At 39.6% G+C, this 18,562-nt stretch overlaps 1 protein-coding gene and 1 long non-coding RNA gene across 10 annotated transcripts in view; one reads left to right on the forward strand and one right to left on the reverse strand.

Annotated features, from left to right (window-relative positions):
• SLC16A10 (solute carrier family 16 member 10) overlaps positions 1-18,562 on the forward strand; it is a 114,038-nt gene that overhangs the window by 73,420 nt on the left and 22,056 nt on the right. Inside the window, exon 3 of the mRNA XM_060616401.2 lies at positions 1,061-1,526. Within this exon, the coding sequence (XP_060472384.1) occupies positions 1,061-1,526 (466 nt within the window). The remainder of the gene's footprint in view (positions 1-1,060; positions 1,527-18,562) is intronic.
• The window catches only part of LOC132667501 (uncharacterized), a 58,267-nt gene continuing 50,144 nt past the window's right edge, over positions 10,440-18,562 (reverse strand). For all 9 annotated transcript variants that reach the window (XR_009605183.2, XR_013555724.1, XR_009605176.2 and 6 more), the window contains one exon: positions 10,440-10,625. This is a non-coding gene — a long non-coding RNA (uncharacterized LOC132667501). The remainder of the gene's footprint in view (positions 10,626-18,562) is intronic.

Below are 18,562 nucleotides of genomic sequence, written 5' to 3' on the forward strand. Positions count from 1 at the left end.
GGGAAGGGCATCTCAGAGAAGATTGCCAACATGCCTTGATTTTATCAGATGCTAGAGTTCCTTATGATTACCTTAGCATATTGCTAGACTGGTGTTATTGTTCAAATTTTAATTATTAACCAACTTTATCTGTCTTAGTTTCTAATAAATAATTTGCCTTTGCTACTGAGATACAGCCTTTTGAATTGGGCTTTTCAAAAAGAAAAAAATTTAGTATTCTTTTACTCCTTACCTTAATTGCTTCAAAGAATGTAATAATATCCTTGATGTTCCTAAGAGATATGTAATTAAGTTATTTGGTTAAACTATACAATTCTTAATCCTTTATTATTGTTTTGAGGCATACGTGGCCTTAAAACTTATAAGGTGGGATCACTAATAACACACTTCCCCTCGTCTTCCGGCAGTCAGAACATGGTCTTTTGCTGTCTTGCACAATGCCGAGAGCCGTGCAGTACAGGGGCGAAGGTTGGTCCACAGCCGTTAGGCCAGCAGAAATGAGACACAACTGCTTCTCTGTGCAAATGTTTCTGAAATAACCTTGGGGAGAAAATATCAAATGCAGCTTTTCCCTTGAATAGATTGCTTAGTAAGTGTCTGGGAAGTCTCAATAAAATAATGAGTTTTTGTAGTAAAATTATAATTTTCAAAAGCTTTTATTGAGACTAGGTTTTTTTTGTTCGTTAGTTTAATCACTGTCATTTTACTGAAGCCCTTCCTGGCACTGTCCTTTCTGAGTTGTGGAGAGCACAACAGTTCTGACTGAGTGCTGCACGGTTCACCTGAAATCCATGAAAAGAGGAAGAGGAACAAAATCACTGATGGCCTTAATGGTCATTTTTCACATAGTTGAGGCATTTTATTATCCATTCAGATGACGTGAAAATATTTTTAGTGTCATATTCTTAGCTTGTTGAGTTTTTCACCTCTTTCTGTTAAATTTTTATTTGTGTAAAATCGGTTGAAGAGCTAAAACCCACTCTTACTAGAAGGTTTTATTCTACCAAGCACTTGATAAAAATAATGAAAGCTGCTTTCTCTCTGTTTCATCTCCCCACAGCTCCATCGAGCCTCTGTACCTTACCTATGGAATCATATTTGCTTGTGGCTGCTCCTTTGCATACCAGCCTTCGCTGGTCATTTTGGGACACTATTTCAAGAAGCGCCTTGGACTGGTGAATGGCATTGTCACCGCCGGCAGCAGCATCTTCACAATTTTGCTGCCTTTCCTTTTAAGGGTTCTGACTGACACCGTGGGCCTCTTTCACACACTGAGGGTCCTCTGCATCTTCATGTTTGTTCTCTTTCTGGCTAGCTTTACGTACCGACCTCTTGCTCCAAGTGCCAAAGATAAAGAGGGTGGAACCAAAGGAGGCAACAACAGATTCTCCCTCTTTTCCAGGAGGAAGTTTAGTCCTCCAAAAAAATTTTTCAATTTTGCCCTCTTCAAGGTGACAGCCTATGCGGTTTGGGCAGTTGGAATACCGCTTGCACTTTTTGGATACTTTGTGCCTTATGTTCACTTGGTGAGTATGCTTCTCCGGCTTTGCTGGTAACGGGTATTGTTATTTCATACAGGAAAATTTCTTAGAAGAGCAAGATAGATCACGTTGAGGTTGGTCTTAAACATTATCCTGGTTGTAATTCAGGGACTCTTGAAATTCAAGGTCCCTTAAGACAAGGGCAACACATCCATCAGATCATTAAATAGAGGATAGGTTTCGTGGTGTGCTTTTGGAATTTAAAAAATTGCCAAACCGTAAAAAATGGAAAAAAAAAACTTTAAAAAAAAAAAAAAAGGAAGGCTAAAATACCGGAACAAATGTCATCAATACAAAGAACTTAGTTGGTCACTTTTTCTTTAAGTAGCTTACAAATCATAATCAGGGACAAAGATGGGGCAATGATTTTGCCCACATCAATAAATTATTTTTTGACAGAATGGTACAGAAATTAGGTAGGCTGTAAAGGCCAAATGGTCTTGACACGAAGAAGCATTACACCTACTTGTGGGATACTTCTGGGAAAGTGGGGATTTTATTCAGAGGATTATTTGAGAAATGTTAGTTAGCAATTTCAAATGAGGGGAGGGCAAGGATTTCATAGGAGATTTAGAATTCAAGTACTCAAGCAATTTATTTTGTTTATTTCTATCACAAAGGCAAATTTAAGCCTCTTTATACTGAAACAAGAATAGGCAGTGTCTAAAGTATCTGCCCCTGGCAAAATTTGCTCTAAAGTGCTTATTACGTCCCTTCCTTTTTTCTTGCTATTGTGGCTAAAAATATATTTATAGTTCAACATGGTTGATAAGTGACAAGCAAAATGATGCAAAGGTACATTCTTCTGTGGTATGTATACTGTGCAAGAACTTGGATCTTTTCTAGCTCTTAGTCTACTTTTGGATATTTGTGTAACTTTTCATTAAAGTTTTGGTGGAAGTTGGTAACACAGCTCAAGGATTTTTGGGCTCAAGCGGTCAGCTTGTAAGCTATGACATCAGTCCTTTGTGGGTTCCTATGCTTAGTCCAGAAAAGAATTAAGTCAAGGAAACAGGAAGAGAAATGGTAAGCAGTCCTGGATCTAGAACTAATTTTGATTTCTCTATTCTCCTAATTCCTGTTTTGCCAGAGGTGTTGAAGAAGCACTGGGGTAACCAATGGGAGGCAGGGAAAAGGACTGGTTTTTAGTACTCTGAGTCACTCGGCATTTTGCAGAGACTGAGGTAGTAGATAAAATGACCTCGTATGTGACACCTGTCACATATGTAGTGTGTGACTACATCTTTTTTTTTTTTTTTTTAGTATGTGGCTACATTCTGACTTCACAGTCCATTTTTACCCTTTTAGGAAGGCATATCTGAACCATCTGAAGCTTTTTTGTTGTTGTTGGAATATAGATCTGTTGTGGGAGGATCTACTTTACCATCTCTTCTATAGCTTCTAGAGTTAAAACATTTGTGGTGTCCTTTTCAAAGATGAATAGATTTTTTAAAAGAAATTCTCTTAGGGGGGTGCCTGGGTGGCTCAGTCAGTTAAGCATCCGACTTCAGCTCAGGTCATGACCTCATGGTTCATGAGTTCGAGCCCCTGTGTCGGGCTCTGTGCTGACTTCTCAGAGCCTGGAGCCTGCTTTGGATTCTGTGTCTCCTTCTCTCTCTGCCTCTCCCCTGCTCACGCTCTTTCTCTCTCTCTCAAATAAATAAACATTAAAAAAACTTAAAAATTCTCTTAGGTACTACAAAGTGAGCGCACACAGAGAAATCAGTATCTCAGTTTTTTTTTTTTTTTTAAATAAAGGTTGTCTGCAACTTATGACTGATTTTTTTTTTAATGTTTATTTTTGAGAGAGAGAGGCAGAGCGTGGGCAGGCAAGGGGCAGAGAAAGAGGGAGACACAGAATCTGAAGCAGGTTCCAGGCTCTGAGCTGTCAGCACAGAGCCTGATGCAGGGCTCCAACCCATGAGCTGTGAGATCATGACCTGAGCTGAAGTCAGACGTTTAACCAACTGAGCCACCCAGGCACCCCTGTTTTGTTAATACCAGACATTTACCAAAGGGCAAGTGGTGGGTGACTGTCTAGTTATTCTTGTAACATTTATAATTTGTAAATTAATTTTACATATGTTCTTTCATCTGACCTTTACAAAAAACCTGTGACATAGGCAAAATAATATTAGTCCTTACTGTGTAGGTTGGAAAACAGATCCATCATTAGCAAAGATGTTAAGTGACTTCTTCATATTCAAAGATGTTAAGTGAAGTGAGTATGCCTAAGGAAATTTAATAAATACATTATTGGTCTTTTTCTCTTTTTTTTATATGAAATTTATTGTCAAATTGGTTTCCATACAACACCCAGTGCTCATCCCAACAGGTGCCCTCCTCAGAACCCATCACCTACCCTCCTTGCCCTCCCACCCCCCCATCAACCCTCAGTTTATTCTCAGTTTTTAAGAGTCTCTTATGTTTTAGCTCCCTCCCTCTCTAACCTTAAAGTAAATCAAATTTCATAGTGAGTGATGAGTTAGATGGTATTCTAGATATTATTGTCATCAGGAGGCTGTAAATCAGATAGTACACAAAACAATAGGGTCTCTGTTAACTCCAATAACAAACCAGGTCTTTTTTCTGCTCTCCTTCCTTCCAGGCATGTTTTCTTAGAAAATGTATTGATATTTTTCATTTGTGATTTTTTGCATTGTCGAACAGTTATAACACTAAAAGCTGTGTTGGAGAGGAAACACCAGACAGTTGCGGGCTGTTGCCATGCAGCCTGTTGAAGTCTCGTGTTTAATGGGTGCACCAAGTTGCTTGCTCGTGTTGTAAATTAAGGTTTGGATTGTGGATACTTGCTTAATCCAGGCTTCATGGATCCAGCCTTCCCCTTAGAGGAGGAAAAAGTGTCTTACATCTTTCCAAATACAAGTAGATGATATTCAATTCACATTAAACCCTCTGTTGTGTATTGAAGGGAATACACAGGAGGTATAAGAACCTGTCGAAGGAGGATAAAATCTAGTAAATATAATAATAAGAGCTGTTATATAGTTTACAACTTTTACATATATTATCTTATTTCATCTTCACAACAGGGAGTACTTGTGATGCAACATCTTCATTTCACTGATAAAAAGACTGAGGCACCAAGAGATTTAAAAACTTGTCTAGGGTCACAGAAATAGTTACTAGTAATTACTGGTGTGGCATTTCTATTCCAGAAGCAGTAGTGTATATTGGGTCAAGGTAAGGGCTCTGCAGTAAGACACATCTGGGTTTTGTCCCTAACTAGTTGCATGACCTTGAGTAATTCCTGTGAGCATCAGTTTCTTCATCTATAAAATAGGGATAAACCCAATTGTGTAGAGTTGTAAGGATTAGAAAAAAAATGTATGTAAAGCATCTATCCAGTCCTGGTATAAAAATGAGAATTAATTTAAAGACAATGTGATTGCTGATTGAGTGGCTTTAAGTGAGGGCTGTAGAAGAGTCAAAGGAGAGAGATGATACCCATTTGGAAAAGGGCTTAATAAAAGCTTCCCAGGATTGGAGTTGGCCCTTGAGCTTGAGGTTGGTGTTAAATTCAGATCCCTAATCAAGCAGGGAATTAATTTATCTAGGTCTTCTTTGAAGATCCAGAAGTACAATGAAGTGGTTAGGTTAAAAACTCTTAAGATTTTTACCTGCTAGGCTGTACACGAGACTTGAGAGAAAATATGCATGCTCTGTGTCAGTCTTGCTCTTGAAGCAGGGTTGGAGGTTTTCTCTTTTAGTAGTTGACTTTTATTTCTTTATTTTTTTAATGTTTATTTTTGACAGAGAGCACAAGCGGGGGAGGGGCAGAGAGAGAGGGAGACACAGAATCTGAAACAGGCTCCAGGCTCCCAGCTGTCAGCACAGAGCCCGATGCAGGGCTTGAACTCACAGACAGCGAAATCATGACCCTCTGAGCTGAAGTCAGACGCCCAACCGACTGAGCCACCCAGGTGCCCCAGTAGTTGACTTTTAAAGATGAGGAATCCTATTGTTTCCTGAAAGCTGTCAAATGATTTCTCTTTTAGGCCTACCCACTTACAGTCTCCACTGTGAGGGTACAAATCTTCTAGATCAGTTTAAGTGAGGCCTAACTTTCTAAATAAACATTACTATTGGCAGCTGCTTCAGTTTTTATTATTTGTCCCTTTTGCCTGAGAGTTGTTTTATGTTATTTTCTGGGCTACATATTTATGGTTTCTCCTTATCCAGTTCTTAGCTTCCAAAAGTATAACACTCTTAGTTTTCGTCCTACTTCTCCATCACTCTTTAGTTTCTTTGCTGGTTCCTTTTCCACCCTGACTCTTCATATCAGTGTGTTCCAGGGCCTGTCCCTGATCTTTTTATCTACTCATTCCATTGGTGGTTTCTTCCAGTCTCCAGAGTTCAAACATCTTATCTATGCCAGGGACTCTAAATTTGTATTTCTCACCCAGACCTCTTTCCTGAATACTCTGCCGGGCTTTGAGAACCAACTGCCTACTTAGTATCTCCACTTGAATGACTGCTACCTGTTTGAGATTTAATATGTCCAACCCTAAAGTCCTGATCTTACCCCCTCACAAAACTTCTCTGCCCCCCAGCAGTCTCCATCTCAGGAGATGGCAATTTCATCTTTCTAAGTGATTGGGCCCCAAACCTTGGAGTCATCCTTGGCTCTTCTTTCTTTCATATTACACTCCTGATCCGGTCTGGAAATGCTGGTGGTTCTCCTTTCAAAATATATCCAGGATCTGGCCACCTTTCATTATCCTCACTACTACACCTTAGACCAGGCCAACATCCCCAGCCTGGATCACTGCGGTTGCCTCACAACTGGTTTCCCTGCTACCTTCCCTGCCTGCTGCAGTCTGTTCTGTACACAGAAGCCACCAGGGTTCCTTCAATACATAATTCACTCTGCTCAGAATCCTTCAATGGCTCTCCATTTCTTTGAGAGTAAAAACTAATGTCCTTATAGTGGCCTACAAGGTACTCCATGATCTGGCCCCTCCTGCCTATCTGATCTCATCTTGTATCTTTGCCCCCCTTGCTCACTCTGCTCCTGCCACACTGTCCTTTTCGTTATTTACACTTTTTTTTTAAGATTTTATTTTTAAATAATTTCTATACCCATCATGGGGCTCGAACCCACAACCCTGAGATCAAGAGTCGCGCGTTCCTCCAACTGAGCCAGCCAGCGTCCCGCTCTTCACCTTTTAATGAGACATACCCTGACCACCTGGTTACAACTCCCTCCTTCCTTCTCCCCTCCACAGCATTTCCAAACACCCTCACACTGCTTTTCCTTTTTTCATAGCACCCGATACCTTCTAACATATTACATAATTTAATTATTATGATTATTTTTGGCTATCTGTATATATGTATCTGCTAGAATATAAACCTCATGAAGCCAAGGGTCTTTTTTGTTTTGTTCAGCGATAGATCCTAGACACCTAGCACAAAGCACATTGGGTGCTTAAGTATTTGTCCAGTGACTGAATATATAAGTCTAAAGTGACATTATATAAGCAATTCATTTTCTCACCATTTTGATCTTTAAAATTCCCTATTTGATGCCTTAATGATTTTTCACATACGTTTATATATTTTTCTCATTTTATAGGGCATGATAGTATTCATATTCATTAAACAGTTAATAACTCAAACTCAGCAAACTTCAGAATAATTAACACTCATGCCATCTTTTTTTAAAGTTTATTAGAGAGAGAAAAAGAGAGAGAAAACAAGTGGGGGGAGGGGCAGAGAGAAGGGGAGAGACAGAATCTCAAGCAGGCTCTGCACTGTCAGCGCAGAGGCGAAAGCGGGGCTTGAACTTACAAACCATGAGATCATGACCTGAGCCAAAATCAAGATTTGGACGCTCAACTGACTGAGCCACTCAGGTACCCCAGTGCCATCTTTAATTTGGTTCAAAAAAATTTTTTTTGTAATGTTTTTTATTTATTTTTGAGAGAGAGACAGAATGCTAGAGGGGGAGGAGCGGAGAGAGAAGGAAGGAGACCCAGAATCGGAGGCAGGCTCCAGGCTCTGAGCTGTCAACACAGGGCCCGACACGGGGCTCGAACTCACGAACTGCGAGATCATGACCTGAGCCGAAATTGGACGCCCAACCGACTGAGCCACCCAGGCACCACTCCAAGTGCCATATTTTAACAGAGAAAGTAATTTATGTGTTTTGCCCTGACCCACATCTTTATATGCATTATGTTGAAATTATAACTTGATAAATAGGAGGAATTTCTGTGTCTTTGTCACTACTGTAAGTATGTGGAAGGAGAGAATAGGAACGCTTGGTAGCCATCCCCATTAACTAGGAAAGCTAGACAGTTGGTGTCTGCCCTACTGTGTAGTGACCGAAAATCTTAAAAAGCCTTGGGTGGTGCGTGTTGGAACAGGGTTGCATGCAGGAGCCATAGTCTGACCACAGGTCTACGTAACTTTGGCAAGACACAGGGCCACGTCAGTCAGATGACTGATAAATGCCTAAGAATGACAATGATAATGTAACTTTTCTAGGTAACATGAAGTGCTCCATCCTCAATACAAGGATCATGATTTAGTTTTAATTACTTTCACATCTCTCCACCACTACTCATCTTGAAAAGCAGCTATTTAGTACCTGTGTTCTTTGACTCTAGAACATGGTAGTGGGGTTGAGTTTTAGTGTTTAAGCTTTCGACCCACATAGTTCTCTATCAGGGAGAAGATGACTGACTCGTGTCGTAATCTGCAATATATGTGTTGATTAGCCTGTTTTCAAAACTTTATGATAAGATAGGAATGTGTCAGTTTTGTGTCAGAAAGTAATTGTTCTCAAAAGAAACTTTGATCTGTAGAAAGACCCGTGTATCTGATACTGTGATCAAAGACACGGTCATTTGAATGCTGACAGGACAATTAAGTGGACACCAAGTCCAGTGGTAATTGGGGACAAACAATTTATATTTTTAAACTAGGAGTGAAATTTTGAGACCAATATGCCAATAAACAGGGCATATAGTACCTCAAGAGACATTTTATAGCTTTGATTAATGCCAGATGTTCTCATGGGCCAATACAGAAATGTCACTGTTAGACCTCACTGGCCAGGGCCCTTCTCTTCATATTGTGAAAGCAGGAATTCTGTAAACCAGACCTCAGGGTGCTGAGCCATGCAAACAAGAACAGCATACATGCTTTCATCAGTTTGAGGCTTCCTCAGAGGGAGATTCAGGGAGAATCCATAATGTATCAGGCATTTTCACAAAATCTCACATAACCATCACAAGGATGAGTGTATCAAGTGTAATAATTAATTACAAAGTTAGGGCTAAGGAAATGACTGTGCTGGGTTCAACGTCACTCACTGAGTTATGCTCAGAGCTGGGATTTGAACCCAAGTGTTGGAGTCTAAGTCTCATGTTCTTTTTATGAAAGAGTCTGCTGTCCCTTCATCAAGTCACCCCACAGATGGAGTGCTGCCTGTTATCAGGCCAAGTTTCCTTTGCCTTGGAAGTTTCCCTTCCATTCTCAGAACTAAGAACAGAGGCATTGCTGGGCCAGTGCAGCTCTCAGAGCCTGCTGTGCAGCCATGGACAGGACTGTGGAGGAAACAGGCTTCTCTGTTCTGATGTGATGTAAAGGAGAGGGTGTCATGTAACCGTATTTCCAGCTGTACGTCAACTCTTCTCATCTCTACTACATTGTCAGTATGAGAAAACTGAATCGCTTTTCACAACCTGTGACAAGCAGAATAGGGAATATACACAGTTTTGCATTAGGTTTTGAGTTCTACAATAAACATTAAGCATAGCAGAAGAAAAAAATGGACAAATGTAAAAATTTACAAGATCCGGCCTCTTTTGGTTAACATAAGTACTATTATAGGAAAATGGAAAAAAAGTAAATTGCTTATATTTTAGAGTTATAAAGTATCCGCCCATCACTGATCATTAGTGTCCTGAGAAGGCCCTAAAGAGTCCTGGTGTTGGAAAGCTGTTCCCTCTCTCTTGTTAATGTCTAATGTCACCAGGGTTTTTGTTTTGTTTTTAAGTATCTCAGGTTTTATTTGTTAAAATATACTTTTGAATAATTTCAAAATTTAACCATTATGTGGATATTTGCTTATCCCTCAATTGGTTGGATTAGTATCAAATTAAAGTTTGTTGAAGTTTGAAGGACCTAAATTAGCTGGTGAGCGTCCTATTGTGGTTTTTATATCAATTAGAAGATGAATAGAAATAAAAATATTATTTGAAGAATCTTCCCTTTGTGAGGCTATACTTGGACATTGGCTTTACCCCATATTTACTGGGTGATTCTGGCAGGTGGACAGAGTTGTCTGATCCATTGAGAGTACATTTCTGCTAATTTATCCTTATCTCCAAATTCTGGAGCATCTCTTTTGGAGAAGCCATTGTAGACACTAACTCCAGGATTACAGAGCAGAATAGGCCTTAGTTATATATTTGTCCTGAAGGGAAGAGTCTTTAGTGCCCAAAGCAAGTTTGAGGGATGCACATCTCTTATGTATTAGTCCCCGGACTGCCCATGCCACTGTCCATTTCCCCTTTGCTTTTCCTGCTTTCTGTCCCCGTTATCTGTATCTAGTTTTTTACAGCTCACTCATAATCAGGAAGTTTATATTCCTTTGTAACAAACTGGAGAAAAGCCCATTTACTGGTAGGCAGTGCCTGCCATGTGGAGGCAGAACTGCAAACATGGACAGCTGGTGTGCAGGTCCACAGGCCAGCTGTGTCTGCACCCATGTCTAATTGAACAGATTCATTCTTGGAGTAACATGGCAGGAACAGCTGCCGCGTCCAGAGCTCCCGAGCATGTGGTTTAGGATTCAGCGTGTCCAGTCCTCACGGCCATGGAAGGATTTGCTTAAAACCACCAGTTTCTTAAACAAATGCAACATTTACTGATTTCCCACATTTTTATTGACATTTGACATACAAGAAGTTCCCACAAACGTTATCTTTCACTGGAGTCTCAGGGCCACACTGTGAGATAGGCAATCATGCAAGGCTGGTAGCTGGTATGGCCAGGGCTTGAGCCTGGCTCCTCTGAAGAGTGTGACTTTTAAATAAGATATTTATGTACCTACAAAGATATAACAGTCATTTACGAGTTGAAAGGCATCATATGGGTGATTTAGTTGCACTTTTTTAATGAGACTGGTAAAGGAACTAAAGCACAGAAAGGTTAAGTTGCTTGCCAAAAGTCACATCGTTATAAAGCTGCAGAACCACTGTAATAACATCCAGGAGTATCCATAGAAAATAAGTGGATGCCTATTATAGCCTAAAATATAAATGTGTATATAGTAGAAATAGAATTTTTATTTATTTATTTTTATTTATTAAAAAAATTTTTTTTAGTTTTTTTTTTTTTTTAACGTTTATTTATTTTTGAGAGAGGGAGACAGAGTGTAAGCGGTGGGAGAGAGAGAGAGGGAGACACAGAATTGGAAGCAGGCTCCAGGCTCTGAGCTGTCAGCACAGAGCCCGACACAGGGCTCAAACTCACAGACCGTGAGATCATGACCTGAGCCAAAGTCAGACGCTTAACCGACTGAGCCACCCAGGTGCCCCAGAAACAGAATTTTTAGAGGAATGACATAGTTTTCTCACGAAATGTAACCCTAGTCAACTCATAGGATTCATTTCCTAGTCCAGGGTTCCTTTGCCATTTTGACACATTTCAGTTCTTCAAAGTTGCCAATGGCAGTTATCCTGGTTTTGTTTTATTTTTTCTTTTGCTGATCTATTTGGAGCTCAGGGTCGAGGTTGTTGAGCCCAGAGAGTGCAGAGAATGCAGACTTCACAGTAGGATCCTTATAAACCAAAGGTTATTGTGCTTTGGGCCAGGACTGGGCTGCTGAGCTGATCTCTCCTGCTGCATTGATCACTGATCACGGTAAGGTTCTGACAGGAGAAAAGCCTTGGGGCTCATTACAGCCATGTGGGTGACGGTTGCTGTGCTTTGGAAACATTTTAAAACTGATTTACGATGGAATTGTATAATCTGAAGAGTTTCTCTGTCAGTCTTGCTTGCACTATAATCAGATTGCTGATATGGAGTTAATATTTGAATTTTGTTTTTAGTCTAGAGGCTAAAACAATAGAGACTAAATACTACGGGCTAACATTTTAATTTTCTTCCTTCTTTTATTCTTGGTTTTGGTTTATTCTAATTATCTTTATGTTGATTGTTACTTTGACATTTATTAGCTATGCAGAATGTTTTGGTACTTTGCAGAATAAAAAGTAATCACATTGTTTTTCCACCAAATTTTCCTTTAAAAAAACTTTTTTTAATGTTTATTTTTTGTGAGAGAGAGCACACGCGTGAGCGTGGGGGTTGGGTGGGGGGAGGTGGCAGACAGAGAGGGAGACACAGAATCAGAAGCAGGCTGCAGTCTCTGAGCTGTCGGCACAGAGCCCGATGTGGGGCTCGAACTCACTGACCACAAGATAATGACCTGAGCCAAAGTTGGACACTTAACTGACTGAGCCACCCAGGCAACCCCAAGTTTTCTAATTTAAGTACAGCTGACACTTGACCAATGCAGGGGTTAGGGGTACTGGACCCCCATGCGGTCAGAAATCTGCAGATAACTTTTGGCTTCTCCAAAACTTTACTACTAATAGCCCACCATTGACAGGAAGCTTTACTGATAATAAGCAGCCAGTTAAGACATATTATATGTTACATGTGTTATATAATGTATTCTTACAATAAAATAAGCTAGAGAAAATATTAAGAAAATTGTTAAGAGAAGGGCCACATAACAGACCACATAACAAAAAAACTCACAAGAAATGTAAAGAGATATTCTTGTGTCAAATTTATAAGCCTGTTTTAAAATGAAAAATAAAACAAAAATTACATTTGACACTTGAACAACATGGGTTTGAACAGTGTGGGTCCATTTATACACAGATGTTTTTCAATAAATAGAGTATAGTACTGTAAATGTATTTTCTCTTAAGAGGCTTTTTTAAAATTTCCATTTATTAAGCAATCTCTACAACCCAACATGGGGCTTGAACTCATGACCCTGAGATCAAGAGTCATAAGCTCTACCAACTGAGCCAGCCAGGTGCCCCACAAACATATGCTTTTTGATTCATTTCTCACAGCAACCTTTTGGGAGGAAAGCAGTACTGATGTTGAATAGATTAAGAACCTTGAGGATCAGAGGTTTTATTTGCTCAAGGTAGCACAGTAGTGGAAGGGGTGTTACTAGAATTAGAATAGGTTATTCCCATTATTCTGCCAGTTTTTTTTTTTTTCCCCTTGCATGTGTGTGGCTTCCTCTAATTACAGCTCAGTTGAACAGATTCAAGCATTCATTCATTTGACAAATACTGGGTACCTGCTGGGTGCCATTAGCATTCTAGGTGTGGGGATGCAGTGGTGAGAACAGCTTGATAGATAAGTACACACATAAACACATAAACAAGGTAGTTTTCAAATAGTGATGTTTTCTTTGAGGAAAATAAAAAGAGATGAAAGGTAATGGTGGAAGGTCACTTCAGCGACAACTTTGAGGTGACAGTAAATTAGAGAATAAATATAAAAGCAAGATTGCTTCCTATTGCCCTTGGGAAGCCTAGGACATAGAATCCCTCTAGTTTCTATCTTTAAGGCCAGCCAATGATTGATGACTTTTTTTAGCCAACTTTTTATCCGGTGTATTATATTGAAATCTGCATGTTGAAAATTTTAAAATCTTGCATAGGGCCCAACGATTGCTTTTTCTTCAGATACTTTACTCACTATGTATATTTTCTAAAACTACACTACTCTTCCTCAGTCCTTGTGGTTATTACATTAATGATGAGACATCTTCTCTCCTTCACTTTATCTCCTCTTCTTCCAGATTTTTTCCAATGGTGTCTCTGCTTTTCTTGCCCTTCTAACCTTGCACTTATTTCCCTGCAGATCTCAACATCTGCTGCAATTTGACCACTCAGGTTAGTGAAAATTTGCTCACTTATCAGTTTTGTGCCTTAGGCAGTATTCACCAGTATTCTCCTACTGAAGATGAATAAGGATCTTTACTTCGGGCGCTTCTACTTCATTAATGGCAGAAGTTAAAGAACTACAGAACACTCTCATCAAAACAAGCTAGTTGGGTTTGGTTTGTTTGTCTGCTTTTTAGTTTCTTTTGTGTGTGTGTGTTTTTTCTCTCTTCCAAACTGTAATATGCTAACATAGGAACTTGACAGGACAGAATACTGATCATTTACAAAGAAGTAAACTAAGGTAGAGCTGCTGCTTTTAGTAAGACAATAAGTTATCATGTATTCCAAATTATATTTAGACAAAGACAAGTGTGTATAGGTAATTCAACTAGTTTTTAGGAGTGATGCATAATTTATATTCAGTACGAAAATTATCCCTAGAATGTAGGTTCCAAACTGCTAAGAGCTTTTGAAATTGTGGGGGAGAAAAAAAAATCCACAGACATTTTTTTTTAAATTTTTTTTTTTAACATTTATTTATTTTTGAGACAGAGAGAGACAGAGCATGAACAGGGGAGGGGCAGAGAGAGAGGGAGACACAGAATCTGAAACAGGCTCCAGGCTCTGAGCTGTCAGCCCAGAGCCCGACGCGGGGCTCGAACCCACGGACCGTGAGATCATGACCTGAGCCGAAGTCAGACGCTTAACCGACCAAGCCACCCAGGCGCCCCTCAAGAGGCATTTTTAAATACCTAGTTTTAACTTTAACTGAAAACCAGCAATAGTGTATTTTTGTCAAGCTCTTATACTATACAACATAATTGATTTTATTGATGAACACTGAGTTTTTCTACAAAATACACTGGGGAGTTCTGTGTGGGAATTGTCTTCATACCTCAGGAAATGGCAAAGAATAAATGGGTAAAGTAGACTGGATACTTCAAAGGGTAGGGACAGAGCCCCCTCTTTGCCGCTCCATCCCCAGCACCTAGCCTGTGCCTGGCACTCAAAATATTTTTTGACCATTTCCACCCTGAGCTTATAGATTGGTTGAATTGCTAAAGTATGAGTTCTACTAATTTGTCTACTTATGCTTACTTCTTATTCTAATAGCACTTTATGTTCTTTAAGTTCTTTCTTTCTTTTGGTCTTCACTATATAAACCTTGAAGGTGACAACAGTTTTATCTCCATCTTACATGGAAAGGCATTAGCTGGTTTAGAGACTTTCTCTGATCACGCACATATAGTGACAGGGTGAGGTTTATATAATAGAAAAGTACCCTTATCTAGTTTCAATGTGGAGTAATGGGAAGATCTGGAAATGGGTGGTAAGAAGTACATAGTTAACCGTGTTGAGGCGAGACGTTACCTCCTATGCCTTGTACCTTCTCCTAGCTGCTTCCAGAAGATTGGGATCACTGAGGGTAACCACAGCCCAGAAAGTAGGCTAACAGATGGCCGTGCCACTCTTGACCCCCACATACATCTGTGGAGTTTAAAATATCACCATATATTGATTATTGAATTTATGAGGCATTTTAATAGCGTCAACATAAATCAGGTATTCCTGTCCCTACTTAACTGTATCTCTACTTATGTGAACACGTGGTTTTTTCTTTTATATTTCTTACTCAGGAGCTGCCACAGGGATTTTTCACAGGTCTTGCCACATGTCTCTTGCTCATGCTCTTCAGCTTGCAGGACATTCTCAATCCTGGGATCAGGATTACTCTGTCCCTGTCCCACCTCTTCCTCGTGAGGGTGCTTTCTAAGCTCGATATCATGTTTACCTTCACAACAACCCTGTCACATATCTAGAGTAATATGTCAGACCCAGGACCTCCTTTTGTCTTCTGAAATAAAATATCTAGTTCATAAAAACTACCCATACACATAATTTAAAAAAATAATACCTTACTTTTAACATAAAAAAAAAAATAAAGGAAGTAATTTTTTTAAAAAATCATATGTATTTTAAAAGTTAATGTGGGGTGCTCCAATTGGATGGGGGGGGCACCAAATGTGGGGCATCCCAACTGGGTGGGGGGGTCAGTGGCGCAGGCAGTGAAAGAATTTATCCAAGGCAGAACAAAAAAGATAGGAGTTTACTGAATACCCCACAAGGGAGCAGCAGGCAGGACAGCAAAGGGAGAGACTGTCCGTGATGAGGTGGTGGTGAGGGGCCACAGTTCTAGGGCAGAGTGAGGAAGTATGGGGACTTCTAGATTTTTCCCTTTTTTGGTAATCTTAGGAGCTGTGCCTGGTTATTATTGGTCAGTTAGGGCCTATGGCTATTTCAGGGTTGGTTGCTTAATGAACCTGTTTGCATTCAGCTTGGTGGTCGCTGTGGGTCTTTTTGCCTTGCTCAATTTCCATTGCTCAAGCCTATTGCCTACTAGGAGCCTCTATTGTTAATGCTTGGGACACATGCTACAACATGGATGAAACCTGAAGACATTATGCTAAGTGAAATAAGCCATAGAAGGTCAAACACTGTATGATTCCACCTAGATGAGGACCTAAAGTAGTCACATCCATAGAAACAAAGTAGAATGGTGGTTGCCAGGGCTTTAGCAAAATGGGAAATTAGTGTTTAATGGGTATAGTGTGTCAGCCTGGGAAAATGAGGAAGTTCTGGAAATGGATGGTGGTGATGGCTGCAGAGAGAGTGAATGTATTTAATGCCACTCAAGTGTATACTTAAAAAATAGTAAAAATGGTACTGTTGTTCAACACAGTCCTGGAAGTCCTAGCCTTAGCAATCAGACAACATAAAAAAATAAAAGGCATACAAATTGGCAAGGAAGAAGTCAAATTTCACATGACACGATGTTCTACGTAGAAAACTCAAAAGACTCCACCAAAAAACTGCTAGAACTGATCCATGAATTCAGCAAAGTCACAGGATATAAAATCAATGTACAGAAATTGGTTGCATTTCTATACACCAATAATGAAGCAACAGAAAGAGAAATCAAGGAGTCAGTCCCATTTACAACTGCACCAAAAACCATAAGATACTATGAATAAACCTAACCAAAGAGGTAAAAGATCTGTACGCTGAAAACTATAGACAGCTTATGAAAGAAATTGAAGAAGACACAAAGAAAAATGGAAAAGCATTCCATGCTTATGGATTGGAAGAACAAATATTGTTAAAATGTCTATACTACCCAAAGCAATCTACGTATTCAGTGCAATCCCTACCAAAGTAACACTAGCATTCTTCACAGAGCTACAATAAGCAATTCTAAAATTTGTATAGAACCAGAAAAGACCCCGAGTAGCCAAAGCAATCCTGAAAAAGAAAACCAAAGCTGGAGGCATCACAATTGGACTTCGAGCTGTATTACAAAGCTGTAATCATCACGGCAGGATGGTACTGGCACAAAAACAGACACATCGATCAATGGAACAGAATAGAGAACGCAGAAATGGACCTATAAATGAATGGCCAACTAATCTTTGACAAAGCAGGAAAAAATATCCAATGGAAAAAAAGTCTCTTCAGCAAATGGTGTTGGGAAAACTGGACAGTGACATGCAGTGGAATGAACCTGGGCCACTTTCTTACACCATACACAAAAATAAACTCAAAATGAATGCAAGACCTAAATGTGAGACAGGAATCCATCAAAATCCTACAGGAGAAAACAGGCAGCAACCTCTTTGACCTCAGCCTCAGCAACTTCTTACTAAACATGTCTCTGGAGGCAAGGGAAACAAATGCAAAAATGAACTGTTGGAACCTCATCAAGATAAAAAGCCTCTGCACAGCAAAGGAAACAATCAGCAAAACTAAAAGGCAACCGACGGAATGGGAGAAGATATTTGCAAATGACATATCAGATAAAGGGTTAGTATCCAAAATCTGTAAAGAACTTATCAAACTCAACACCCAAAAAACAAATAATCCAGTGAAGAAATGGGCAGAAGACATGAACAGACAGTTTTCCAAAGAAGACATCCAGATGGCTAACAGACACATGAAAAGATGCTGTGAGCCAATGTGCAGTATTTGTTTCAGATCAGGAAACTGATGCCAAGATCTTAAAATCAGTAAGGAGTAGTGCTCATAATTCAACTCAGCCTTCCAATTCTCAGTCACACAAGTTTCTCACTGCTATGCTGGCATCCTTAATCCAGACCACTCAGGGCCTCCATTTTCTTACCTATCCTCCTAAAGGGGTGTGCTTTTTTTCTTCCTGAAACCTTTAAAATCACAAGACAGAGCTGAACATGTTTAAAATACTGTTAATCGCACACCCCCTCCACCTACCCCAAAACTCTGAAATAGGCTTATTTCTAAAGAAAATTGAAAAAAAAAATGGGGGTAGACAATCTCAGAAATATGTATATGGAAATGACAACAGCGGGAAGAAAATTGACCTAAGCTCAATCCTAACAATTCAGATACATTTTTTTTCTTTTTTTTTTTTTTACTTTGATGTGATACTAGGGAGAAGGTTAGCAATTAGATAACTCTTAGAATTGACAGAAGACTCATCCCTGTATGCCTTACAAAGACTGAAGGAGAGGAGACATATCCCCTTTTCTAAAGAAATACAAACATGGAAACATGATGCCCCAAAAAAGAGCATTCATCACAAACAGGATCCACATCTGCAAAGCTTTTGTGGCCACAATGTATTTTCAGAGTGCTCTTTCAAGTATTGGTTATGCATGCAGACTGTGGACAGTGGCTAAGCCCTCTGGAACCATCTTACCAGAAGGGAGGGAGGTGGTAGTCTAACTCCTTCAAAGACAGATACTGTCTAAATTCACAGTTCATGGTGTTCATCCAAACTAGCCAGGAACCAAGGATCTGAGAGAGTGCTGAATCTATGCCAAGAATGAGACTCCAAGAAGGAAACTGTTCAGAATCAAATTTGGATTTAGGTAGAATGAATAAAAATTAAAATAAACCAACAGATTAAACATCTTTCATTGTTCAGGAAAGACTAGAACAATTTTTGGTAATTTGTGAAATATCTGGCATAGAAATTGTCAGGGTCACTAAATTTCAAGTTACCTCAAAATCCTAGAGATTTTTTTAAACAATTTT

This window comes from Panthera onca, chromosome B2, assembly GCF_046562875.1.
Source record: "Panthera onca isolate mPanOnc1 chromosome B2, mPanOnc1 haplotype 2, whole genome shotgun sequence".
Taxonomy (NCBI): Eukaryota; Metazoa; Chordata; class Mammalia; order Carnivora; family Felidae; genus Panthera; species Panthera onca.